Source organism: Callorhinchus milii, unplaced genomic scaffold (assembly GCF_018977255.1).
Source record: "Callorhinchus milii isolate IMCB2004 unplaced genomic scaffold, IMCB_Cmil_1.0 Scaffold14, whole genome shotgun sequence".
In the NCBI taxonomy this organism is placed as follows: domain Eukaryota; kingdom Metazoa; phylum Chordata; class Chondrichthyes; order Chimaeriformes; family Callorhinchidae; genus Callorhinchus; species Callorhinchus milii.
The window spans coordinates 2,926,092-2,953,706 of record NW_024704755.1 but is presented as its reverse complement, the minus strand read 5'-3'; the positions used below and the strand labels follow the sequence as shown (position 1 = coordinate 2,953,706).

Here is a 27,615-nt window from a genome sequence, read left to right as displayed (position 1 = left end):
CCAAAGCAAAGTGCAGTAACATTCATACTGAATTACTGTACTAGCCTTTCTGAAAACTACCTCTCTTGCTGCGAGGAATTTACTGGATGCATTTCAACAACAACAACAACAACAACAAGATTCCATTTATAAAGCGCCTTTCACGTCAGGAGGACGTCCCAAGGCGCTGCACAGTTGGGTCATGACCCGAGCAGGGGGGAAATGGTCAGGGTGAGGGGAGGGAAGGGAGCGAGGAAGGGGGAAATGGTCAGGGTGAGGGGAGGGAAGGGAGGGAGCGAGGAGGGGGAAGAGAGTCGAGAGGGGAGCTGAAGGCACGGAAGCTCAACTTCCTTAGTGTAAGAGAGGATTAATAAAGAGAGAGGGAGAGAGGCAACGCAAATGCAGAGTGTGTGTGCAAATCAAAGAATAAGCACTGAATCGGCTGCTGAAGCAATAAAATGTGTAAAAATCCACCACTGGCTCCTTCTCAATCACGTGTCACACTGTTTGAAAAGCTTAGTTTAACCCCCATCCCCCCGATTTAACTTTATCAACTTGCACCAGAAGTTCAATGTTCAGTCTGCTGCCTGAAGAGAAGTAAGAATGATTGTTAATCTGTGTTTGATTATCGTCACTTTCCTTTGCATTTATATTGTGAAGAAGCTGCTGGAGGATGAGCCTGGACTGTTAAATGGGAAGTATTCTGTGCCAGGGAAATGGTACGCAGTGAAAAAGTTACTCTTTCACATTTTCTACCGCATTTATTGTTGGAAAGATCGATGGAATGATATAACTGATCAGGAGAAACAGAACATGGGATTAGTCTGCAGAAGACGTGAAGGATTTCCAACTGGAGATGGAATTGAAGGCGAAACAGGGGGATTGGGTAAACAATTAAGATCTACCATTGAAGACGTGGAATGTGTGCAAAAGTTTCTGAACCATCCTCAAGTAAGTTTTTGATCTGTACTTTTTCCAGTGGCTTTTCTTTGGTGTGTGTGTGCGTGTGCATGTATGTCAATTTGTTTTGAGACGTCTGGAAGACGTGAATAGCACGATATCAAATGCAAGGATTATTATTATTATTATTATTTACAGTATTGACTGGACCATTTTCCTTCTTTGATGTGTTACAGTTGATCTGCTGCCATCTGCTTATAATACTAACAATCTTTGTATTTGATAGAGCATTTTATCAGGTCTTCGAGATATCTCGAAGCGCTTGACAATATCTCAGGCTTAATGGAGCTGGATTTGTTTGCAATGTGTAAAGTTGCGTAGGCTCACAGTGCGCACTTGGGAAGGGTATAATAATAATAATCATCCTGACATTTGAGATAGCGGCTTATCAAGTCATCTCTGACATCTCCACCCTCCTTGTATCACTCTGCCTCTGCTCCGACCACCTCATCATCCTAAGCGACTTCAACCGGGCTGCTCCATGTCTCCCGCCCGACCCGCCCTACTATCGGTGGCTGTGCTTTCAGCCTCTCTGCCCCCACACAAACAAAATGTAATTTTGTTGTTGTTGTTGTTGTCAAGGCATTTCTAAGCACTTCAAAAATGACCTATACTGTACAGGATATACTGTAAAGTGGAATGACTGAGTATTTTGTGGGCATTGTAATAAGCCTATGGTAGCTTCACAAGTACAGTAGGTTACCATCTACATTAAAAACTAGAGGAGATGGAAGCTTGTGGAATCAGTACTAGATGTCGTATAAACTGCATAAAATATACTTGGAGTGAAACTTTAACAATTAAAGTTAACAAGTAAACTTCCAGGATATAGAAATTCAAAAGTGAATTAATTGCATTTGGATTTTATTTTGCTTGTATTTAAAAAAAGAATTCCAGTGTTAATAGTAACCGTGTTCACTATTTTTATTTGATTTTCAACAGGCTATCGACACAGTCTATTTTATGGGTTTCACCAAGACTGACAAAACTTTCTTTGTTACCCGTCTTTGTCGAAGGTTGAATAGCCTTTGTGAAATTTGGCTCTTTCTCAGAGTTGAAGGGATTGGATGCTTTGAGGTAAATTGTGATAACTGCATGTAATCTAAACTGCCCTACATTTATTTGTAGTAACCCTTTACATTAAACTTCCAGCTAAATATTATTTATGGGATCATTTTTTGTCCTGAGTTTATCATATGTTCATAGGTATAGTTAAAAAAAACATGTTAGATTGCATGATTCTGTATTCTGTGTGCTTATTCTACCATGACTGGAGCTTATATGTGGAATGCTTTAAGCTGGATGAATTGTACAGGAAAGTAGAGTTGAGGGGCCAGGATTTGAGTGGAGAACAAGTTGTGTGAATGGAGAAGTTTCTTTATCACAAATCTCAAATGGGAAAAGCAACTGTATAAATGGTGTTAGATTTCAAAAAGGTCAGTCAGCATTCTGTTTAGGTAAAGCCTTCTGTCGCTTGGCAGGCCCTGTCAGAATCTAGCAATTTATTGCTGAGTCGAGATCCTGTGTCGTCCTTTACCTTGGACTGTTACCTCTGTGGCTTTTGTCATTTACTGATAAGAGGGGACCCTCTGCCCTTTTCCAAAGCTGTCCTGTTATTCTTTCAAAAGCAGAGAAAAACATATGTGTCCTATCCCATGACTGTCAGTACTTTCTCCATCCTACACTTGTTTAATGTTCATTATTGTTAGACTACAACTTCTATAATCTAACAATGGTATGGTTAGCTAGCTAGTATCTAGCGTTCGGCTCTTACATTTACCATGTGTGCATATGACCTTCGGAAAATAAAATTTAGCCATTTAGTTTGTGCTAAGTTTTGGGCAGTTATTACTGAGCTTAACACACGAATACATCTCAATGATGTGATGAGGTGCTAATCCAAATGCAAGGAATATTATTATTAATATTACTTCTTCAGCACCCAATCCATCCTGATTCAACCGTCAGCGCAGAGAGTGAGAAATGCTGGAGTGGCGGAGGTTTGAGAATAGATTGCCTTGAAGCATATCGGCGATGGCGTATTTCATTCAACGGATTCCTGAGGTCAGTGTGGAAACGTTAATGATGAAGTCTTGCCGCTTCTTATTGTGATGAATTTCTTGTTAGTGATGAATAAGATCAGTGGGGAATTGGGATGAACTGATGGTGAAACATGGTTGATCTGTAACAAGGAATAGCAAAGGCTATAAATATTTTAAGCAATGTTTCTTCTTCGAAATTGTTTTTCTGCGGGAATAATTTTTTATACTTCTCAGAATTGTGACTTTCAGGTTAGCCCACGACACCAGCATCTGTATAATGGCAAGGAATACTATTGTGTTGTCCCTGTGGTTATTCTAGCATTGATCGAATGCAATGTTTAAGATCATAGAATCATAGAATTATATAGCACAGAAGGAGGCCATTCGACCCATCATGTCTGTGCCGGCTCTTTGAAAAGAGCTATCCAATTCAATCCCACTCCCCCGCGCTCTCCCCATAGCCCTGCAAGCTTGTCCTCCCCAAATAATTATCTACTTCTCTCTCAAAAGCTGTTATCGAATCGACTTCCAACACCCTTTCAGGCAGTGTGTTCTGGATCCGATCAACTGTGTAAAAACATTTATCCTCACCTGTTTCTTTTAACAACTATTTTAAATCGCCAGTGGAATGGTTTGCTCTTTCGGGCACTGGAGTTTCAGTCTAGACTGTGAGGTGGCACCAGTTCAGCTGACCTGTCTAGTTCTGAAGTGCATAACAGTGCAAACTAGTACCAGACCTGCTTACCAGCTTTTTTTTCTGTTAATACAGCATAATCTGAGTCAGGGTTCACACAAAGTTATTTTTGATGTTTATTCAGCATGCTGAATAAATGATTCAGTGCTACTGATTGATTGTCGCTAAGTTTTCTATATTTGTTTTGCAGGAAGGGACCCTACAGATCCAAGTGGAATGAAGAGGAGGGGGATCTTCTACATGTCAAGTTGACTTTTATGTTGGTCTAGTTATTTACGTGACTTGTGTGTGTCATATGGCATGACATGTAAGAGCAGGAGTAGGCCACTTGGCCCTTCGAGCCTGCCCCGCTTTTCAATCATGGCTGATCTTCTAATCTAACTCCAGCTAATAACCCTGACCCTGCCTTATCCCCATATCAGTGGTTAGAGCACTCGCTTTGCAAGCGAGAGACCTGAGTTCAATTCCAGGCAGTGGGCGAAACCTTGGGCAAGTTTCCTTACTCCACACAGAGCCTAATAATAATCCCTCCAAAAACAATAATAAATTGGTCATTTTCAATCTACGACTGTTTGTGGGACATTGCTGTGCGCAATTGGCTGCCGCGTTCGCCCACAAATATACAGTCAATTTACTTTACAGTATATTCTGTGAAGCGCTTTGAGATGTCTAGAAGACGTGAACAGCGCTATAGCAAATGCAAGGATTATTATTATTATTATTATTATATCCCTTAATCCCTTTTGCAATAAGAAATCTATCTATCTCAGTCTTGAATTTGCATTTCACGTTAGCTTTTGTGAAATAAGGGAAAATGATATAGGACAGTTTTCAAATAGAGATTTCAGAGTTTTGGTTGGGAACGCTGAAACTAATCTTCACATACCAGAACATCCTTCTCTGCTCAATAATTATTCCCTGAACGGTTATGTCTGAGTCAGCCTGGATTTCTTTCCTAGCTTCCTTGAAGACAGATAGAGGGGGTTTGAAATGGAGGGAGTTCCAGACGTATAGGCTGGGGAATCTGAAATTTCATATAATAAAGGCATTTCAATTTGAATCCCATCTTGGCTAAAGTCTTTTCTTCTCATGTAACTACCAGTCTAACTCGTGGCTTACCAAAGGAAAACATTGTGTAGAACAAAAACATGGATCAACTCACAATTCAATTAAATGTGTTGCACGGAATAAAGGCAATGAATTTTCCTGTTTATTTCTCTGTCAGATGGACAAGCTTTTCCCCTGTGTTCAACTTTGACATAGATTCCCATCCCAGTGCACTTGCTCACGCGTTTGCCAAGGAGAAGTGGAATAAAAGGTTGCTTGACAGCCTAAAAGTGTGAGTAGAGCATTTTTCCATCCAGAAGCATTTGCTTATGAATAGCCAAAGCAGCTGTGTTCTTTGACTATGTGTAATATAATAATAATATCATAATATCATAATAATTATTATTATGAATATGCGTAAAACAGCAGGGCCCTCAGCATCTGGTCAAAACAGCATCTGATTCATCATATTTCACCCAAATTTTCCTGAGGAAGTGAAAGCAAGAAGAATGCTGAAGTAGAAATTTATTAGAAAAATGTAGCTTTGTACTTGCCGTAGACCACTACCAGACTCCGTTGAATTGATATTTAAGATGTTCATCTCATTTGTGCAGAGAACTTGGTAACTTAGACAAATCTAAGTGTGATATGTAGTTTTTCACGCTCTCCAGGCATCATCAACAACATACACACTATGAACAGTGGGGACAGTATGTAGGGGAAGTGGAAATTGAAGGACATGAGAGAAAGGAACTTCTTCTAACAGGACTGAGGGACCATTCTTATGGTAAGAAAACATATTTTTAGACTTATTCCCAGGTTATTTACTGCTGCAAAAGTGCTTCAAATCATCAAATCTCTGAGAAATCCAATAGGAAACTGAGGGGGAGGGGGTTACAGTGTTTACAAGTGTGGATAATTGAATAACCGTCCTAATGATCTTTAAAATTCAAAAAGCATTTACACTGATTACGTTTTAATTGTGTTTCCTTAGGCATCAGGGTTTGGGCTGATATGTATCGATATGCATTATTTATTGTACACTTTGAGGTAAGTGGTGATGTTTTAATATGGTTTTCTACACAGTTGATCTTGGTTATTGGGTCTCCAACACTCAATCATAAGAAAGGTTTAGCACAGGGATGCCAAACATATGGCTTTAGAGCCACTAGCCCAGTGTTAACTTAAAATGGCCCTTGTAGCCAGATGAGTTAGACATCCCTAGTTTAGCACTTCTTTACCATTTCATCACCTGGATTATTAGAAATATCACAAAATATTATTGTGGGATCATGGGTTCGGTGCAGATGATTCTGATAGGAAAATTAAGTATGGATGGGAGAGTCCACTGTGATGGATTTTCAGTGACTTCATTTAAGGTAACAGTCCGTTTCTTCTACAAATAGTTGAATTAATTAAATGTACTTAAGCCATAAATATTTAACATTTTAAGAAGATTCAATAAGGAGCTGTTTAAAATGAGAGAATCCTTGGCATTATATAAGGGGTCAATAGTGAGTTCTTTAATGTGATATGAACACAAAAATTGATCAATGATTTACCTAATCTTTCTTTCCTCAAGAATGGACTATCAGTGAATTTCACATTGGTCTGCATTCCAGCGACCACCACTCAGTAAGTAATGTGCTTGCTCACTTTGCACTATGGCTTGTGCTGGAAGCTATTTTTAGTCGTTTCTCATGTAGGGATCATAGATCACCTTTGAAAGCACATTTTTTATTGAACAAGTGAAATGATCAACATTGCTGCCTTCAAACAAAAGCTTCTTCTGCTTCAGAAATAAATTATTTTAACGTGTAGTTTTACACACATTATTTGATGCTGTCTCAGCTGGACACGTGCCATGTATAATAGCAGCTCATTATAACAATAATTTCTGCATTTGATCTAGCGCCTTTCATATCGGGAGAACGTCTCAAAAAAGCTTCAGAGGAAATATACTGTGAAGTGAAGTGACTGCGTATTTTGTAGCCGCATGTGGCAGTTTGTTATAAAATTCCAACCGTCTCTGAAACAGTACCCCGCGTGAAGGGGGGTCTATTATAAATGCAAGTTATTGTATCAGGGCCCTGTAGTCGCTCAATACTTCTACATCATCACACTGCAGGACTGAAAACCTGTCAGTTATGCCGTTGCCCTTCTTGGGTTCTCTGCGGGGGCAGAAGGCTGGAAGTGATGTTGGCAGTAACCTGACAGTCCAGAAGTCAAAAATATTTCAATGTAATAATAATAATAATAATAATAACAACAATAATAATATTCCTTGCATTTGATATAGCACCTTATCAAGTCTTCGAGACATCTCCTGCGAGGCTGTGAGGAGTCTACAGGGAACGCATCTTGTAAGAGAATGAGCGTTATTATGAAGCACACTGTAACAAGGTTCTGCTGTACTATATACATATAACAACAACAACAACTTGGGATTTATATAGCGCCCTCCATGCCGGACGGCATCTCAGAGCACTTCACAATAACAATAAATAACAATAAGCCAATCAGAAAATAAACAAATGCCTCTGTTCTTTTCCCAGCCTGACTGTAGGTTACGTGCTTTTTCCTAATGGGAAGAAGGCTGGGATCGATTGGTCAGACATCTCTTTAGCAGACATTGCTGATGACGAAGTTATTGCTGACATGTACAGGATCAGCTTCACAGCAGGTGAGACGACTTCACTGAGATTCAGGAGGCAGCTTTGCGCATGTTGGTCTTTCCCAATCCCGTTCATTACTAGATGAAAGGACAGGTGGCAGCTCTGTGGGAAATACTGGGAAATGTCTGAAAACATTTTAGGTAAATGCACAGAGCAAACATTTGACTGTAGCTTTTTTTTAATTGAGGCCCCAGGTAATGGACGGTGGTTCATAACAGCAGGTCACCTAGTACAATGATAATAACCAGAGAAAGACGAAATTGATGTAAAGAAACTATATCTTTCGGGGAATTGAAAGAAACAAGATTTGCCTTGTGCCATCAGTGACTTGGAGAAGATCAAGATTCAGCATTTCAGTCATTGCACTATGAGGATCCAGGCACTGAAGGAAAGGGGCCTGAAGGAGATTGATGAACCAGGAGTGGAATTGTCAAGCAAATGGATAGGGTTTGATGAAGAGCAGAGGAGTTTATTGATGGAGCAAAGTGGGAACTACCAACGCTTCCCATGTTGATGGAAAAGAGTCAGAGGATAAAGCACAATCTATACCATAGATAGGATGATCAGAGAGAAAACTCTGGAGTTTAAATTTCAGATACACGTTACTTAACATCAATCTGCAAGTGATATTATCACACCTTATATTGACTATCATTCTGCTGCGTCTCACAGTATATCTAATACAATATTAAATTGTTATCCTAATTACAGATGGGAAATACTTTGATCTCCGGGTGTCGATTGATAAAAGTGCTTGCCCTGTCGTGTACAATGGATTGACTTGGGAAGGCAGAATTCATGAATGTATGGCCAACTATCATTTGAACTTAACTATTCGCGGCCGGGGCTTAGTGGAATTCCACTTCAGGTGAGCGTTTTGTGTAAAATAATACATCTGTTTACCATGCACTCTTTTCAAAGATTCCGTAATATATATTAAAAAAATCACTTTGAAATAATTTCCTTCGGTTAGAAATGAAAGCGGGCGACAGGCTCCAGACTTCACTGCAGCTACGAGGTTTCGGGAACCTGTGGTGGTGCCAGCGCACTGTGGTTTTGCATTGGCATTCTCTCACCCATCATGTCAAAGTGCCACAGTGGTGGGTGGCAAAGGTGCTCAGCTGGCACAGCTGACGGAGATGCAGAAGCGATTTGGAAATCAGGTTCGTCAGAATGAATCGAATGGGACGTCCTCCCGACGTAAAAGGCGCTATACAAATGTAATATTGTTGTTGTTGTTGTGAATGATCTCCGCCTTTATCTTCCTAGCCTTAGAGAGATCATGGTGTCTTGGTTTAAAACAATTTTTTTTGAAAAGATAACGCAGAGAATGTTTTTTATGCAGTTCTTCAAATTCTTAAATTAAACTTTAAGACAACATGATGTGCCGGCCTCAGAAGTGTGTGCCTGAGAAGATTGTGGTCTTCTGGTTGAATGTTTGTAATAATTGAGCCTAACTAAATCGCGAGAGGCTGTTGAAGTTGTACGCGTTGAAGTTGTACTTCCTGAGGTTATGACCTTGCACAGTTTTTATCCTGTCCTCTTTTTGTCTTTTTGTATAGTTTGGTTTGACATTCAATTTTCCAGATAGGTGGATTGTTTGACATGGTTGGAGCTGTGCTCTCGTTAAGTTCACGCAAAGAGATACTGATATCTGGATGCTGCAGGATGCCACAAGATGTACAGGAGAGAGTTACTGTTCAATTTGGCTTTAAGGCAATATAACACGTTCGCTTCCACAATGGAAAAATAGATTTATTTGGGGTGATAAGAGGGAAGCTTTCTGAAGCAACGGATTGAGAAATTAGTGGGTTTGGAGATTTTTGTTATTTTTTAAAAATAAAAATGAGCTGGATTGATGATTATGTGCATCAGAAGTAAAAGGGGGGAAGCTGAGAGAGATCCAGGAGTGTTATTTGACTCGTTTCACACCACTCTCGCCCGCTTTATAATAGTGCCCCTCATGCAGGGCAGTGTCCCAGAGTGTTTTAAACTAATAAAACCCAGCTCCCGGCTCCACGTATCTGTATCGGTGCGAACAAGGAAGCTTTGGACCTGGTGATACATCATTGTCTTTTTTTGTGCTGTTGTCTGCCAGTTTCGTGTGCCCGAAGGCCTCTGTGTCACCATCACAGCCCTAGAACACCAGATGAAAATGAACAGCAGTCTCCAGGAAGCCGTGGAGGAGCTGGATGCTGTGATATGGTACAATTCTTCTGATTTTCTTCTTGGTTTATGTAGTGGTAGTGGAGCCTTTTTGTTTCAATTTATTTTTTTGTACTTTTTTTTTCTGTCTATTTCAACAGCACCCGAAAACAAGGAGAGCTTCAGGACCTGTGCAGAAGGTAGAACAAAAATAATAATAGACCTCAAGAGATATTCCCTGATTGTATAAACCTCCAAACGGATGATACTCCGGAAAGCATCGCTTCACACAAAGTTTATCCTTTTACACATTCAAGGTGTTCAGACGGGCTCAGCTCCGACACATGAAGCCCCACATCAGAACCTTCTTATATTGTCTTACGTTTGAATTAATTTGACCTGTAAACCTTTACCTTCATGGAAAATTAAGCTTTTTTGTTTAAAAGTCCGTGTGAGTAAACCTCTCGACTATGTTTGTACAGGTGTGTTGAACTGTTTAAAGTCACCAAACTGGCTCCGGAGATAGAGACTGCCATTCACAGTTGTATGTCTGAGCTTCAGCTACTCGGAGCAGAGGAATGGTTTGTTGTCAGATCCAGTGCAACTGGGGAGGATACAGAGGATATGTCTGCTGCAGGACAGCTTAGCACAGAGTTGGGATTGAAAGGCTTTGGACAGGTAAACTGCAGGAAAACAACCCAACAAACAATGGAGAACCGTGCAAATCCAAATGCTATCTATTCCTGTGGGGGTGTGAGTATATGGGAGGGAAGCTAAACAATAACAATAATAATAAAATAATGCTTGCATTGGACGTAGCAGCTTATCCCATTATCGAGATGTCTCAAAGCACTTCAAAGGATTTATTATAATTACATTTTAAGACAAAACCTGCCTTGTGATTCATGTGGATTTAAAGGGACCACCTGCCCGCTGTTGTTTTCAGAAAAAAATGTTAAGAGTCTTTCTCCTGGTTATCCTTGTTTATATTCCTTCCTCGTCCAAATATCTCCCCGAATTCAAATTCATTTCCTGTTTATCTCGTTGCTCGTGGGACATCTCTGCCACAGATTAACTGCTCTTCTAGCCCGGACAACAACATTCAGTTTCACCTCAAATCAGTTTTATTTAGGTAAAAATATTTTTTTAACGTGAATGTAATCCACACAAGTGCAACTTGTTATCACTGTCATCTTAGAAAACAGTAATAGAAAAATTAAAGAATGGCTATCCTGGGATGTAGAGTAGAAAGCAAAAGATAGAAGCTAACTGGAGTTCCCTGGAGGTCCCTTGTTCCAATGTAGAAACTGATGAATTATTCACTGTTGCTGTCGTGCAGAGTTCAAGGGAAAAAGTAGCCACATGCAATTTGGCTGCTGCGTCTGCCTACAACATACAGAGTCACTATTGTAGATAGTAAAACTCTGTGAAAAGCTTTGAGACGTCTCGACCTCGTGGATAAGGCGCTATATCGAATGCAAGGATTATCATCTTTATTAATTTTTTTAATATAATGCATCTGGACTTTTTATGATTTCAACACCAAATTGACCAAGTGTCTCAATCGCACACAGATAACTGAAGGTGTGCAGAAATGTTGGGCCTCTCTGTACTCATTCCAAGCAGTGCAATATCGCAGCCAGCGGGGGCAGCCAGTGCCTTCAACGATGGGTGTAGTTATTCAGCGGATGGTACCAGCTGAGGCAGCAGGTAAGGCTGAATGATTGGGAATATTTATCAAACGGACAATGCCTGATCCATTCTGGCAGAATGAGAATAGTTTGCCCTATTAGGGAAAATAACACAGGGACAGTGCTAGAGAGGAATGATTGACGTGACACAAAAAAAATCATTTGTATCGTATTTATTTATCTCAACCAAAATCTGATCTCCAGAGTGGAAACGGATTTATAGAGTGACTGTAAAATCAGAGAGCGGAGATTCAAGGCGCGAAAGCAAGTTGTGCCTGGGATATGCTATTTTGCTCTAATGCCTATTTCACCATGTTGATTGCAGGCGTGCTGTTCACCTGCGATCCTGTCAATGGACATCCAGGCAGAATGGTTATCAATGCCAATTATGGCCTGGGAGAGGTGAGATATTCCAGTATACCAGGGGGCAAAATGTGACGGCAACAAATGTGGAAACCCAGCAAAGAATTGTAACAGCATTTTATATTTAAGTGGAATTTCGCCCACAAATTGCTGTTTCGCCCACAAAACACAGTCACTACAATTAACAGTGTATCCTGTGAAGCGATTTGAGAAGTCTCGAAAACGCGATAAGGAGCTATATCAAATGCAAGGATTGTTATTATTATTAATATAAGGAAAACAGGTTATGCCGTAACGGTTTCCAATGTCTCTTTATTCAATTCCAAGTCTGTGGTGAGTGGCATGACAGAGCCTGACAGCATCACCCTGTCTCGCAGTGTGAAAGGACAGTGTCAGATCATCAGGAAAGACATTGGAGCAAAAACGCATCAGCTGCTACAGACAGGTGGGTATCAGGGATAGACAGTCATCACCTCACTCCTTGGGAGGTGGGAGTTTCAAGCCAGGACTTTGTTACAAAAAAAGTTGGGATAAAAGTTTCCAATGGAATTTTTTTTTCTGAAGATCCAATAGAATTGCTTTGAGTTTTCTTTAATATACAATTCCAGATGATTGGGGCATTCTCCATGAAGAGATTTCTTCTTCACAAGATGAACCCTGCTGTATAACCGATGACGTCATTCTGAGATTAAGCCAAATAGCCCTTCGGGTTTGTGATATTCCACCGATTATATTCCATTCCGGGCCTATTTTGATCTGAATTTATCCTTTTTATATTTTCTGTAATACACGTCCATATATACATTTATTCAGCTTGACGCGGAAGGGATTTGGCACAAAAGCAAAATGGCTTATTCATAAAATATCAATGTTGCACCCAGAAATTACATGAGACATTCGAGCAAAAAAAATCGCCAGTAAACATTTAAACGACATTAACATCATTTAAAAGGCTGAAGTCCGTACTGATTTGATACAACTTTCTCCTAACACATCAGGTAGAAAAAGCTTACGGGAGCTCAAGAGACATCGAGTGGGCAATAAAAGACGCAAATATTTATTTGCTGCAGGTATTATGCGCGTACAAAATCAGCACCTGTTGATGTTGATGTTGCAAATTTGTTTTGTTTCACATTCCGTTTATTTTCTTTTGCTAAAATGGAATCGTTGCCGCTTTTTTTTTGATGACACTCACACACTATTGCCATTCAATCAGCACAAGTTTACACAATGCCCACCAGTGCAATACCTCCAAGAGCTGACGTCTAAAGTCGGCAGATGTGAAGACCAGTCCTTTATACTGGACTCTCAGCAGTTGTAGAAAAAATCACTCTCCAGACTGAGTAACAATTGGCTTCAGGAGAGCAAGCGAGAAAATTGGGGATAAAACACAGAAAAGCTCCATTTACAAGTCTCCGATTCCATATAACCTCGCTATGGCTCACCTAACTCCTGTAAATACCCTTTACAAGGATGGGCAGTGCATAGTTGCATCAAATAAATTTCCTGGTTTACAACATGTCCGAGACCAAGAATAGCTAGTGGAGCTAAAAATTCAACCTGAAGACCTACCTTTTTAGCCATATCTATTGTTCCTAACCCTCTCTTCTTTACACAATGTTTAATTTATCAGGCCAGGCCTATAACAACACTTGACATTCCGTCTGAGTTTGAACTGATGCATGAATTTGACTCAGCGTTGACCTCAGACTTTGAATGGCTGACAACCTGCAACATCGGGTATGCGATGGGATTGTACTTTCCCTCATGTTCCGTTTTACTAACCCAAGCCACTGTGATTAATCAAATCAGTGTTATTTCAGAGTTCACTCTTTCAAAGGGTCCCACGCTCATTATATATTACATCTTAGTGTCGTTCCTTGATCATCAACAACTGATGCTGCAAGAGTTCAAAAGTTCTGCTCCTATCTCAGCAAAGCCAGAATTACAAAAACAAAAGTTTTTTTTAACGTTGTACCAAAGATATATTGACTTACAATACATTCAATTCTACAACCTCCAACATTCACCTCCCCATCCCCCCTTGTTTGGAGTCCTACACCGACACAATATAGGACTTTGGGATGCTATCCTGTGTGAAAGGCGGTGTCTAAGTGCGAGTTATTGTTGAAATTTTATATGCAGTGGGCTGAACATATTTTTCAGATTTTACTCCCAACGTTAAACCTAAAGATTTGTCGGCAACTACTACCAGATTTCTAACACAAGGCAGAACATTTCCTTCCAAGAGACTGCTCGCATCGCACTACACAGTAGTCCAGTTTATAATGTGTCTGTGCCTGGCCTAACACTAGTTGACACTGTTCTAACCTTCATATCTGATGTAATGGGTAGAGCTAGAGGCCAATTGAAAGTCACGCAGAAAAACAGTTTACTTGCTAAATAAGTGGTTTTGAAGTCACGTCCACTTTACAACCTATATTTGTCTTGGATGTTGCAGTGAAATGATGCCAGGAGCTGTTACACCTTTGACTTGCAGTCTGCTTGTCAGAGCCATTGAATATGGAATCCAGGTGAGTTTGTTGACGCTCCACAATGTTCACATTTGTGATTCACCAATGCTACTGCGTTCCAAAAGAGACTGAACATTGGGAGTAAAATACTAATTCTCCAGTGCTACTGCTCAGCAAGATAGTGAATTTTATGATCCTCTCTTTTTTGTGATGAGGCAATTAGCCCAGTCTTGACAGATAAACACCCAGGCTTGCTTGCGCTTCGTATCGTTCAGCAGCCCGAAGCATCTGCTCCCAGGCCTTTCTGTCCTAGTGTTGAGCCATGTTTTCCCCAGACAATGACAGTGTATTCTGGGAGTGGTAGTAAAACACACAGCGCCAAGTTTTACAGAGCTCCAAATTCGCAGCAAGCTCACCCAACGTCTGTTTAAGTGATCTAGGGAGATGGCAAATTATGGGGATAATTTGATTTGCATGTACTTTAAAGGTGATAAAATGTGGAAGTGGATCTGAGATGGTATGTAAGAGAGGCATGCTGCGTACTCAGCAGTATGGTGCACTCTTGATTAGGAACTGACCTCCCAGGACTTCAATAATGACACATGTTTGGTTTTCCGAGGTAAAATATTGATTTCCTCAAAGGAGGCTGAGGTTCTGGTTAATGTGCCTATTTTAAGAAAATGAAGCTATCGACTAACTGTTGCAGTTATGCCGTGTCATTGTTTAGGATTTGACCATCAAAAGTGGAGGAAAGACTTGCTTCGCACCATACAACAGCAAGGCTATTGCGGTGTGCTGCACCCATCTGTTCATTAACCTGACGGTAGGTTTCATCCTGGTTTAATGTTGAGTTCATTGGGACGTTCTCCCGACATGGCAGGCACTATATAAGTATGAATTGTATTGTAGAGGTGAGTTCTTGTTGCAGCTGCATTCCAAATTAACTCTTTAAAAGAAGAAAGTGAATAGTTTGGAATGTCCCCTCACAACTGAACCGACTGTCCATTTCATCCAGCTAGTTCAGTGTGTTGCACTGCTGTAGCATTAATTGGGAGAGGAAAAATCATACTTTGACTGTACACTTTTGAAGCACTAACTATTCCTGCAAAAGCCAAAAACCGAACGTATTACATTTATGCAATGTTGAAACTTCTGTAGCAGGTAATTACTGCTGTGCACAGTGAGTCTGGGATGCTAAACTGCATTAAGGGGGTGCTGTATAAATGCAAGTTGTTGTTGTTGACTGTGTACGTTAGGCAAATAACTGAACATTGCTTTTCCCTTCTATCGCAGGACCTCGGGAGCATGTATGAACAGAACAACTTAATCACCAAGAAGAAGATAAGCGAGCTTGCGCTATTAGGAAGGGTGAGCTATTGTATCAAACTAGTTGATCAGTAGGTAGCTGACCCATGCAGGGCGCACCAAGTCCTCAAGTCCTAGCTCTCTGGTCTATGCCAAGTTGACTGATTTCAACTGATAAGGGATCGCAATGTGCTTCAGCTCCCTCTTGTTAGGGTTCATTTATTTTCATGACCCTGCAGTGAAGTAAGGACTGACACAAATGTTGCACAATTAATCAATGTTTATTAATTCAGATTAATAACACTAAAAAGTAATTAAAATAATACATTCAATTATGCTTATGTATCCAAGTATCCACGTAAATTGACCAAACCAAATGTTGCGGGAGAGGTAGAGGAGCAATGTCCAATTTAATGTCCCATTTGAATCCAAATATAAGTCCTCAAAAGGTATCCAAGTATTGTTGTACGGTTTCCAGTTCGATATCACCCAAAAGTATGCAGATATTATTGCACGTTTAGTGTTGTTTAAAACCTAGTCTTGTTCCTTCTTTAGAAGCTGGAATATGGTTCACAACTCCAAGTTCCAATTCCTTTCTTTTCTCTTTCTCTTTCGAATCGATCTCCGTTTATACAGCTCATTGGGTGACCTTTCACCTATTGTCTTTTGCAAGATGGTTCCTTTGCAAAAACAAATGCAGCATAGCTCTCTCCAGCTTCAGACCATTTTTCCATAAGTAAATGACTGATAAGGAATGAAAACAGTTTGTTGTTTATAAACAGGCTTTCGTTTCGCTTCCTTGAGCAAGGATCTTCTTCGAAACTAGCCTCATAGGATGGTAGGGAATGGCTAATAATCACTCTGTGTCACCTTTCTGTAAAGTGTTCGGTATTTGAACACTTCTGGATCTGTAAAGAACATCCCAAATGTTACATAGACAGATTATGGGAAGCATTCAATCAAACATTTGGTCTGGGACTAGATTGTAGTGATCCAGATCACTTTCCCACTCTGCCGCAGCATTTGGTTTGGTCAACTTAAATCGTTGTGAACTACAGTATACGTAGATACGTAAACATAATTGGATGTATTCTTTTAATTACTTATAACCATTAATAATCTGAATTAATAAACATCTATATTTTTGTACAAGATTTGTGTCAGTCCTCACTTCACCGCCGGGTCACGAAAATAAATTAACCCTTAAACTTTAGACCCAGAATCTGCTCCAGTGATTCCTGAGCTGTACCCTATAGGCCACGTAACTACGGCTTGCACTTACGCAACGGGAAAACTTTTCCCAAGAGCTTGACAGCAATGGAGTGTGAGCCCCGAGCAGGGAGCCGGGGAAAATGGTTAGCTAGGCAACCAGAGCGCAACGATCGCTCAGGAATGCCATGTTTGCAATCAGGGGTGGAGAATAGGGGACAGAAGGAAAATAGTAGAGAGAAAGAAAATTAGCAAGGAAACTAAAGCTAGTTCAGTGATATAACCTGCGTTTGAGAATCAAGTGAAATGTGGCCTTTCATATGATTCATTGACACATGGGTCACAGATAACAGTTCCTAATGTCAGATCCTTAGTTGTGAATGTAATCGAACATTTATTTTCATCGACTAGGAGCTGCAGGAACTAACCATTCATGATCTCGCTTTAATCCATGGAGCATCATCCTTGTGGAAAAGGATTCTTAATAGCTTTACTCTTCTAAAGGTAATATTTGTAACAACCTTTTTTCTGCCATGGGAACGGTAAATTCACTTTGTAGTTAATTATTAATCTAGGGTACTGGATATAATAATATTAGTTGGGAATGCCAGTAGACTGTATCTATCAAATGCAACTCTGCACACTGAGCCTGTATAGGAAGATCTCTACAAGCGTTGTTCTTAAATATTCATGAAAACCTGCAGTCTTGTAGCATTCAATAGAATGTAAACATTTCCCTTTGCTGCAACAATTTCTCTCGTCACAGTGAAAGAAAGTGGGATATGGTGCCCCTCCAATGGTGTTCAGTTCAGCATCGCCTCACTGGCACAGCCATAGCTTGAAGATTAAACCTTTCAGATTGATACTTGCCATAGAGGAACAGATCAAACGGATCACACTGTAATTAATATAGCGTTCTAATTATTCCAATTTCCCTTTTATTAATATGATAAAAATAGGCAGGAAGATGATAAATATTACCAGAAGCTGTCACAGATCATTCATTCCCCTTTGGGAAATGTTAATTAGCATATGATACTTAAATTACTCTCACGGCTCTGAGGATCCTGATTCCTAATGCAATGATAGTGCTGAACATGTGGAATACGACACAGACATGTTGGCTGGAATGAAAGTGACTTGATCAGGAATTGTGGTTCGTGAAAACAAACCAAGACATTATTCATCATTAAATTGTTAATCTTAACGTTAGTGATCTACAATTTATTTTGTGCTGATACATGCGCTTCAAAGTACTGAAATTGGGACGGAAGCTGAATAACTAAAATAACTTGACTTGAATAAAAAATCAGTTGTTTTGCAATCTTTAGCTGATCATTTACATCAGTTCTGAATATGCAAATAACACAGAGTTTTGGATTGAATCACTTGCAGTATTTGTTCAATGCTGAATCCAGAGTGAAGGCAATACTGAAAAATTTGGAAACTTTCCAGATCCCGCTTGCAAATGGGGCAAAAGAGTTTTACTTCAACATTGATCAGCTGCTGCCATTGTTCTATGAGGTAAGTTACTGGTGCGCACCATGTTACATGACCTCTCTCTTTGTCTGTGCCTTTGGTTAAATCTCCCCCTATCTCTTCCCAGCTCCGTGCTCCCCATCATCCCTGTTTCGGAAGCCGCTGAAACTGCTGTTCTGTGCCTGCGTGTGTAATACTTTGATTTATTTAGGGTTGGGCTGCATCAATGGCACTGGGCTCCAGATCAGGGATTTGGAGCACAATCGTCACATCTATATTGTCCAACGGAAAGTCAAGTAAGAAACTAATGACCAAGTCTCTAACGATCAAATTAGATGCAATAGATACTGCTTCCCTTGTTATAAGTGAACCTCACATAACCGATCATGAACAGCCAGTCTGAAATCTTGCTCAGAGAACTAGCTGAAGGGAACCATGTGAAAACAAAGCTCTTCATTGAGTTGAAGAGATAGTAAAATAGTTTGTCCAGCACTGTTAAACACTGTCTAACACTGATAAGCAAACAAATTAGGACTTATACCTAGAATAATATATTATTTCAGTGTGGACCCCTAAACTGTTGGCTGACGTTGCAAAGCTGTACAGCACATGTCCTGATATCCTGTCTGCTGACATGCCAACATTGCTGGAGGTAAGAAAATTCTTTAAAAAATTCAAACTTTATCCCTCCAACACAGACCGAAATAATATCTTTGCCCATTCTCTCTGAAACCCGCTCCCTAAATCGCTTTACCCTGCTCCCACCATCTCTCACCCTCTGTCTCTCTCTTTCTCTACCTCTGTGTTTTCAAAACCCATTTATAAAACCCCTCCATGTCATTTTTGTGTGCATTTGTTTTGCTCTATCACAGGCGGTCACAGAAGCAATCAAAAAGCAAGGGAAGACTGCTGAGTTTGTGAATATGAATGCTCAGGTGAGGAGTAATGGTAATGGTCATACATTTAGTTCAGTACCAACTTTATCCTGTAGGACATTTGGAATGACATATTTGCTGGACCAGAAGTGAGAGTGAGAGTTTTAGTATTACCTGAAGTAAAACAGAAGTAAGCCTGTGGCTAATGACAACACCTACTATCAGTATTCACAAAATCACAGGTGATTCAGACAAAGAAGTCCCTTTGGCCCATTTAATCTCCGCTTTCCAGAATACCCACCATACCAACCTCCCCTTACTTCAAGCTGTTTCTTAAATGATTCCAGTTTCCTGGAAGTAACCACTCTTCCTGTTCCATTTGTTGATGAATCTCCATGTAAGGAAAATACTTCCTGGTGTCTTTCCTAAAATTGCCCCTTTTCAACCTGATCTTGTGCTGTCTTGTTCAAAAATCCTCTCCGTATCACTCTCTCTTCCATCTCCTCCCACCAGAAAACCCACCCGCATTTCCCTTCAAAATGTCCGTTCCCTCACAAACAAAGCCTACATGTATCCGGACAACACCCAACTCTATTTTTCCACCTCACTTTGTGACCTCCAGGCCCCTGATGTTCTGTCAGCCTGCCTGTCAGACATCAGGAACTGGATGAGCACGAAATTTCTTCAGTTAAATGTTGACAAGACAGAAGCCATACTCTATGGCTCTCATCAACGTCAACATCTTAAATCTTAAACCCTCCTCCACCTACCCGACTTCCCACTAAAACTTGGACGCAACCTAGGCGTCAGGTTCGACCCCAATTATCCTTCCTCCCCCACATCCGGTCCCTCACCAGCACCGGTTTCTTCCATCTCCGACACATCGCCAGTCTTTGCCAATATCTCACCCCAAAAGCAGCTGAAACCCTGGTCCATGCCTTTGTCACCTCTCGGCTGGACTGTTCAAATGCCCTCCTCGCCGGTCTCCCCTCCACTACCATTCATAAAATCCAGTTCATTCAGAACTCTGCCTCTCGAGTTCTTACCGGCACCAAACTCCGCTCCCCGATTATCCCAGTCCTGCACTGGCTGCCTGTCCCAGAGAGGATCAACTTCAAGATCCTCACTCTTGTTTTCAAATCCCTCCACTCCTCTGCAACCCCCCGACCTCTCTGACCTCTCTCCTCACAACAGTGCCCGTTGCCTTTGCTCCACCGGGTCTGGCCTCCTCCTTGTCCCGCGAATCCTCCGCTCCACCATCGGTGGCCGTGCCTTCAGCCACTATGTCCTGAGGCTCTGGAACTCCCTTCCCCATTCCCTTCGCCTCGCCCCCTCTCTTCCTATTTTCAGGTCTCGACTAAAGACCTTTCTTTTTGATCATGCATTTGGTCACCATCCTTCCCCCTCCCCCCGGCTCGACCCTGGGAACCGTTATTGTGAAGCGCTCTGAGTCGCTGTCCGGCGTGGAGGGCGCTACATAAATCCAAATTGTAAATCCAAGTTGTTGTCCAGTTGCGTTTGGCCTATTGGAAAGCCTTGTTCTCGGCTTAATTTTGCTAACCCGTTTAGAGAAGGAGCCATTCTGCCAGCTTACTGGGAAAGATTGGATGAAGGGAATTTGGATTCACCACAAGCGTATTCTCATTCCGAGGATGTTTAGCACGACTGCATTTCAGCTGGAAAGCATGAGCATAAGGAAACAATAGTCATGAAAGTTTTATGATATACTGTTAATGTTTGCCGCTGGTCTAACTAATCAAGCTTTAAACACGTTTGAAGCTCAGTATTGCCCTTTGATTATGAATGTGGGTAAATGTCCTGACTTCCCTGTCTCCAGACTGCTGTATCCTGGTTGCTGTCTCAGGAAAGTGGGGAGGCCGGTCAGAAATTCCAAAACTTTCTGCAGAAGCACGGTTATCGCTGCCTCCGGGAGGTAGGTTTATTGTCACAGCGCAGATTGAGTTCAAATGTTTTCAATTCCTGGTAATAACGCTGCGAGTTATTGCCGTGCATAAATATATCAATCCACTGTTTGCATACTTTGGCACGGTTTGAAAAGAAAATAATAAATTTACATTCTCCTAGGACATTTGTGGGTGGAGATAAGCCTGCTGGTATCCTTTGCCTTACTTGTACATCTCTGTAGTTCCCAGTACTATTTTATTTTTGCTCCCGTCGCTTAGTGCACAAGCTGATCTTGCAATTAGAATAATTTTGCTTCTCTTGCTTGAGAGTCTTTCCATTTTGAATGTAGGACGACCACACTTGGGCGTGTGACTTGCTCCTTTACAATAAAAACGCCAATAAATAAAGACAGAAAAAAATGGAAAGATAAATAAATAGATAGAAACAGACATCAATAGTTCCCATTCCCAAACTATTATTTCATGAATACACTGCTATTGTGTTTTTCCTTTAACTTCTGTGTCCAGTTTAGCCGTCTTTCTGGATAAATGTAGGATAGATTTACTTGCTTTCTTAATCTACGCCTTGCGATTGCCTACCAAGGGCTTATCAGAAACCGCACTTCTCCGTCCTATAACCTTTCGATGTGAACTTGAACGCACCATCTTTGTGCTGATTTTTGATGTTTGTTGTGTCCTTTTGGCTGCCGTCTATAAACATTGAAGTCAGCGCTTGCGGTAAGAGGTGGAGCACACGTCAGAGATGTTCTTGTTTGATAACGCTCTCTGGCTCACCAATGACTGGGTTTCGGCCACCAGATGGAGCACCTCGGCTAATGCAGAAAGACCCTGGAAGGCACAGGCTCAACAAGTTTCCGTATCCATCAGAATGCTTCCATCCTGAAGCAACGCTCGCGGAAAAGAAACAACTAAGACTATAACTGTCTTAATGGAGATGGAGTATATTTTACTGGAGAAGGTCTCATGAATAGCCCAGAAGTGAGCCACCAATTTGTTGGCCAGGACCCAGAGATTAATTCATTTTGTTGTCTTATTCCCCGTTGAAACATCTCAAAGCGCATTGCACCTAATTGTTCACAACTGTCACGACCGTTTGTCAAGGCAAACATTAAGGCAGTAGCATTGATATCAATGCTTCACTGTTACAAGAATAATATCTAACAGTTTGCCCTGTTTCCTTTTCTTTAAAAAAAGTTGATAACTGGTTCAAAAATGTCTTCAAGGCTGAACTGCGTGAAAAGTCATGGGCGAGTGAACCAGCTAAAGTTATTCCCGCCATTCAAGCCGCCTTGCAAAGCAGCAAAGCCCGCAGCAAGAAGCTGGCATTGTCTCCGGAAGAAGCCATAGCTTCCATAAAGTCACCCATCACATGGCTGGGAAAGTATGCCACGTTCTCGTACACAACAACAGCAAATTACATTTGTATAGCGCCTTTCACGTCAGGAGGACATCCCGAGGCGCTGGACAGTCAGAGATCTGCACTCGAGCTGGGGGTTGGGATCAGGAGGGGTGGCGGGCGGGGAGGATGGGGTAGGAGGGTGACTGAAGGCACCGGCGAAGAGCAGGGTCTTGCGACGGGTCTTGAAGGAGGCAAGGGAGGAGGGCGAGGCGGAGGGACTGTGGGATGGTGTTCCGGGGGTGGATAAACTAAATTAAACTAAAGCACCACGTTTAACTAAAGCAACATCATTTAACCTTTCTTCCTGCTTTAGGCTAATTCTCAGCTGGGTGCTGCCGAAGGCGAGAAAAGCTGTCGCCAGCAGAGAACTATCAAAATCTGCCGCAGTGCAGACGAATGATAAGTTTAAGATAGCCTTCTGCCATCTGGCTCAGCTAATGGTGCAGGAGGTGAGTAATAATATAATAATAATAATCCTTGCATTTGATATAGCGCCTTATCACATCTTCAAGATGTCTCTAAGCACTTCACAGAAGTAGTCAGTGTTGCCCTGCATATTGTATGCTGCAATATACAGCGCCTTGGGACGTCCTCCCAACGTGAAAGGATTGTAGTTTTGTATTGTATTTTGTAATACAGCAAAGGTACTTTTAACAGTTGCTAAGGATGGCAGTACAAGTGTTGAATAAGTAGAACTTTACTGAACAGAACATCCCGTTCTGCAATGGTTGCCAACCCGACTGCTCACACTCAGTTTAACAAGTTTGCAAATATTATTGTAAAAATAAATGGAAGCCACTGTGAATGCAACAAATTCAGTCTGTAAATATCACAAATGAACCTGCTATCGTAAAAATAATATTTTTGTTACAATGTGAAAGCTGTTTTCTAAAACCTTAAAAGGTGTAGAATAAATACAGTACTTTCAAAAACCTGGACTGTATGGCATTTTAATATATAGTTACTTTGTTCCCTATTAGGGGCATTAAAACACAGATGTAAGTGTGATTTATACACTGGAGGTATGAAATATATCATGTTCTTAAGCTGAAGTCTTTAATAACACAGTTGTACAGAAATTTTGAAACTTCTCAAATTCTGTCAGAGTTTGGAAACTTTTCTCCAGCTTTTTCTTAAGGTTTAAAGGCAAAGATAATGAGAAATTTTGGGCATCTGATTGCACAGCCTTTTGTTTCTGGGTTTGTATTTGCAAGGCATTGAATTGAATGTTAGATTCCCAGACCCCCTGATTGTTGATTGTGCTCTTATATTTCAGGGATTACTGCCTGATGTGGACTTACTTTTCTTCTTGTCCCACTTGGAAATCAGAAAGGTGCTTCTTTACAGATCACCAGCCCTGATCCTCAGGTATGGGAGAATTCCACTAGCCTAGAGTTTGATAAACTGGCTAAACATAGTGAGATGCATCTATTAGGATGTATATTGTGGCATTGACTTTAGCGTTTGTAGTGACTGTTAATGATCTTACTACTACAAATAATAATCCTTGCATTTGATGAAGCGCCTTTCGGCTTTGGGATTTGTCTTAAAGTGCTTCACACGATTTACTGTGAATTGTATTGACTGTGTGTTTGTAGGCGTAGACCAATTCCTCACAGGAATGTCCCACAAACAACCATGAAGTGAATGACCAGTTTAATCTGGAGGATCGTTGGCCAGGACACTGGGAGAGAGAAACTCCCTTCTCTTGACTCAGAGGCGAGAGTGCTACCAACTGAGCCAGACACACCGACAAATGTCATCGCGGGTTCCGTGAAAGTAAAAGGCTTCCCTAATGTTAGTTTTTAAAGTAAAACTATTGTGCTTTATACAGAGCTCAGAGTCGGAGGAGACTGCTGGTGAAGCAGATGGCTCTACAGTTTGAAGAGATAAATATTGGGAAGCCTATCCCTCGCAACAATAGCGCAATACATGTAATTGGAGAAGGTTTTACACTGAGAGGTAAGTGGGCCCTGAAGGATTTGGATTAATATGTGTTTCTGTTATTAAAAGAACTTCTACGGAACAATGGTTACGGATATGATTTGCCCCATCAAGGATCGTAGGACCAAGTGGAATTCTACCCTCATTCTCTGCCCTGCGTCAACCCACCTAAAATGACTTGCTATCATCACGTTACCATTAAGAACCACCCAGCCTCCAGGATAATGCGTTCATAGTACAAACAACATCAGCATTATCTCTTGTGCTGTTTTCCTCCTTTTTATAAGAATCCTTGCATTCGATAATAGCCTCTTGTCACATTGCTGAGATGTCAGAAAGTGCTTCACAGGATTTAGTGTAAAGTGTAGTGACTGTATTTTGTAGGCAGTGCACAGAGCAATTCTTTATCCAATATACAGTGGTCTGTCCGCCTCCCAACTTTCCACCGGTTGTAATCTGCTCATTTGATTCCTCTTCCGTCTCAATGGGGACACTGCATGAACTTGCGCTCAGTAATCTTTTGTCTCAAAATGCTGCAGCTGGGACTCATTGTTGGGAAACAGAGCACAAATCCATTCTAGAGTTCGGTGGCACAGTCTATTGGCACATCAAAGAACATCTGACCCATCTGTCTGACATTGGGCGTTGGCATATCATGACCAACATTGGGAGAGCTCTTTGATGTGAAGATTTATGGTGTCCCTTTATTACAGGTATGACGATCAGCCAAGGGATTGTCGAGGGAACAGCTCATGTTGTGAAAACTACCATGGAGACTCGCTGCATCCAGCAGGGAGACATTTTAATCATAACCAGTACAGACGTTGGCTGGAGCCCATATTTCCCACTGTTGGGCGGGCTCGTCACTGAGCTTGGAGGCCTCTTGTCACACGGTAGGAACTCTGAAGAATTATTCATAATAATGACTCAAAGTTAGCAAGAAAAACATCATTGCCATTACAACCTGATAAAATAAATCACCAAATTGCTATTCGGGACTAACCACTTTGTCTGATTTATAGTCAGAGGCTAATCTTTAAAATCAGGTGTTCCCCTCGCTTCTGCTGTTTTATAACTGTGCAAATGTGCTTAAGTCTCGAAGTTTTAATTGGGGGTAAAAAATTCAGTTTAAGTTACATGTTGCACCATCGGTGACACGCAACTCTAGTGAGAAATGCCTTTGGTGTCCAAGATTGGCAAAGATAATGTGTATAACACTGACTGGTATTTTTACCATTGATAGTTATACATTCCTTATGAAGGATCTGTTAAGTAATACCGCAAATTTGGAGCCCATTCTCAATGTTTCTATTTTCGACACCATCCTCCCTTGATACCTGACCAGGAAACACGATTTTTTATTTAAAAGAATGACTATTTTTCTCTTCTGCTCTGCAAAGGTGCTGTAGTGGCACGTGAGTACGGGCTGCCATGCATTGTGAACTGCAGAAATGCAACAAACTTCTTCAAATCAGGTAAGCGTAGCACAGACAACGACGACAACAACAACTTGCTGTTATTTAGCGCCCTTCACCCGGGGCTGCACCTCGGAGCACTTAGCTATAAAATTGTTATACCTCCCAAAGTGTAGCTGCTCCACTTCAACAGTGTGGAACTAGAACTGATTACCTTCACATCTCCACCTGCTATTACTACTGTATCAGCCTTTCTCCATCACAAAGGCATTTTAACAGTCGGAGAATTACACCCCAAATGATGCTTTATTGTATTTCCATTTGACTTGGTCTTGAATTCCATCTTGATTACCAAGGCAGAGACCTAGACCCAGTCTCTTGCAGAAAAGGAAATGCATATAGTGTGCTATTTACATCCGGGCAAAATCAAAACTGAGTCTCCGTGTGGCTCCCGTTCCACATAATAAGGAAAGTTACACTTTGTGCACAAGTGAGAATAGAAAATGTTTCCAGTGCGCTTTGATAGACTGTGACATTAATTGTAGATTTTTACTTTTCACAGGTGATACAGTGATTCTCAATGGGTCCGAAGGCTTTGTGCAGAAAGTTGTCAAAAAGTTACAGACTTAATTGGTGTGTTTGGAAAGAGAATGCGTAGCTCCTGGGGCAGAGCATTGCACGCACAGTAGAGTGTGTTTTATTCAAATATAAGTCTTCGCGACCAACATAAAACACCAAATAGAACTAGCCAATGTGATACCTATTCAAGAATGATAAGCATTGACAAAGACACAATCATAATAATTTGCATTTGATATAGCTCCTTATCACGTCGTTGAGATGTCTTAAAGAGCTTCACAGAATATACCGCAAAATGAATTGACTGTGTATTTTGTGGGTGAAACGTGGCTGAAGTATTTGCACAGCAGCGTCCCACAAACAGTCGCGGATTGAGTGAACAAATTATTATTTTTGGGGGGAGGGATTATTACATGCATACAATCTGCTATTTACATTCATTCAAAGATAAAATTGGGTCTCAGTGATGGTTTATTAGGAAAATCAAGGCACCTTATAATTACCTTCTGTCCACACAGTTAACACAATCCGCAATTCAGATTCATAATGAGCTTTTATTCATTGGTTATTTAGTCCTGAAAATTCTGCATTGAACTAGGTTAATAGTTACTGAATCATTATACAATAAGGATTTTTCTAATTCACTAACATCTGTGAAATAAAATTCGATATCTCTGCTGCATAAATCGCCTGGCACATGGTCACTTCACCTCAATTGGTCACTGATGTGAAATTCAACTCCGCCACACTTTATTAAATACGAGTAAAAGAAATACGTTTTTTTCTCTATTTATTGTACTTGTGATCTGATTTCTCGGGGAAAAGCAGTCTAATCCACAGCCTTGCTTACAGATAAGGATGTTCTGCAGTTTGGATTTCACTTTGTCCTGTTGGGTGGGCCATTTTCTCTGACACTTTGTGTTTTGCTCGACTCCAACTCCCACTGTCAAAAAATAGGCTGAAACATTTTACAAGCTCTCGTATCACAGACGCATCTTGGGCGACGAGTGCTGCACCAATAGATTTTTTTAATGCAATAAAAGTGCCCTGTGATTGTGCTTTTACATGAGTGAATGGATTGAACTTTTACAAAAGTTCTTTAAAACAAACCTCGCCGGGCATAAATCTTCTGGGAGTTAACAAGGATAACTGGGGTCAAATTCAAAATATCCAGGGCTATTTAAAAATAAATTACTTATTTGATTCATACCACGTCTGTCACGAATACTGTACTTCGCTGTGACTCAAAGGGCTTTTCATGCAGCAATCCATCATAGAGGCAAGAGGTTAACAGAGATGAATCCAGGCGTTTGCCAGCACATCTGATAGAAGCAATAGATCAGAGGAGGATAAGTCTCTTCCTGAGATTGGTGGAACATTAAGACAGCTGAACAGAATGAAAAGGATATTTAATG

At 40.9% G+C, this 27,615-nt stretch overlaps 1 protein-coding gene across 2 annotated transcripts; it reads left to right on the top strand.

The window, feature by feature from the left end:
* Positions 1-273: 273 nt before the first annotated feature.
* Positions 274-26,973, top strand: LOC103175934 (putative phosphoenolpyruvate synthase). Of its 2 annotated transcripts, XM_007889240.2 has the most exons (36): positions 274-930; positions 1,882-2,016; positions 2,879-3,003; positions 3,866-3,934; positions 4,901-5,014; positions 5,394-5,509; positions 5,717-5,772; positions 6,305-6,357; positions 7,278-7,405; positions 8,109-8,265; positions 8,371-8,560; positions 9,496-9,602; positions 9,704-9,742; positions 10,025-10,220; positions 11,117-11,252; positions 11,559-11,635; positions 11,924-12,041; positions 12,205-12,305; positions 12,595-12,666; positions 13,230-13,336; positions 14,058-14,130; positions 14,798-14,893; positions 15,364-15,438; positions 16,996-17,088; positions 17,980-18,108; positions 18,275-18,359; positions 18,627-18,715; positions 18,936-18,998; positions 20,776-20,871; positions 22,087-22,244; positions 22,576-22,711; positions 23,539-23,630; positions 24,097-24,224; positions 24,920-25,099; positions 25,607-25,681; positions 26,184-26,973. In XM_007889240.2, exons 1-36 carry the CDS (start codon positions 583-585, stop codon positions 26,249-26,251), a joined length of 4,080 nt encoding a protein of 1,359 aa, XP_007887431.2. In that variant the 5' UTR covers positions 274-582; the 3' UTR covers positions 26,252-26,973. The 2 variants fall into 2 exon arrangements, with proteins under 2 accessions (XP_007887431.2, XP_042196284.1); XM_042340350.1 differs by lacking the exons at positions 23,539-23,630; positions 24,097-24,224; positions 24,920-25,099; positions 25,607-25,681; positions 26,184-26,973 and having other exon boundaries at positions 22,058-22,244; positions 22,576-22,643.
* The last annotated feature ends 642 nt before the right edge of the window (positions 26,974-27,615 follow it).

Bases quoted from the DNA above. Each gene is read 5' to 3' on its own strand.
- LOC103175934 (XM_007889240.2), top strand. From the start codon at position 583: ATGATTGTTAATCTGTGTTTGATTATCGTCACTTTCCTTTGCATTTAT. The intron at 10,221-11,116 runs GTAAACTGCAGG...AATCGCACACAG, and splicing joins GATTGAAAGGCTTTGGACAG to ATAACTGAAGGTGTGCAGAA. The intron at 20,872-22,086 runs GTAGGTTTATTG...AATGTCTTCAAG, and splicing joins GTTATCGCTGCCTCCGGGAG to GCTGAACTGCGTGAAAAGTC.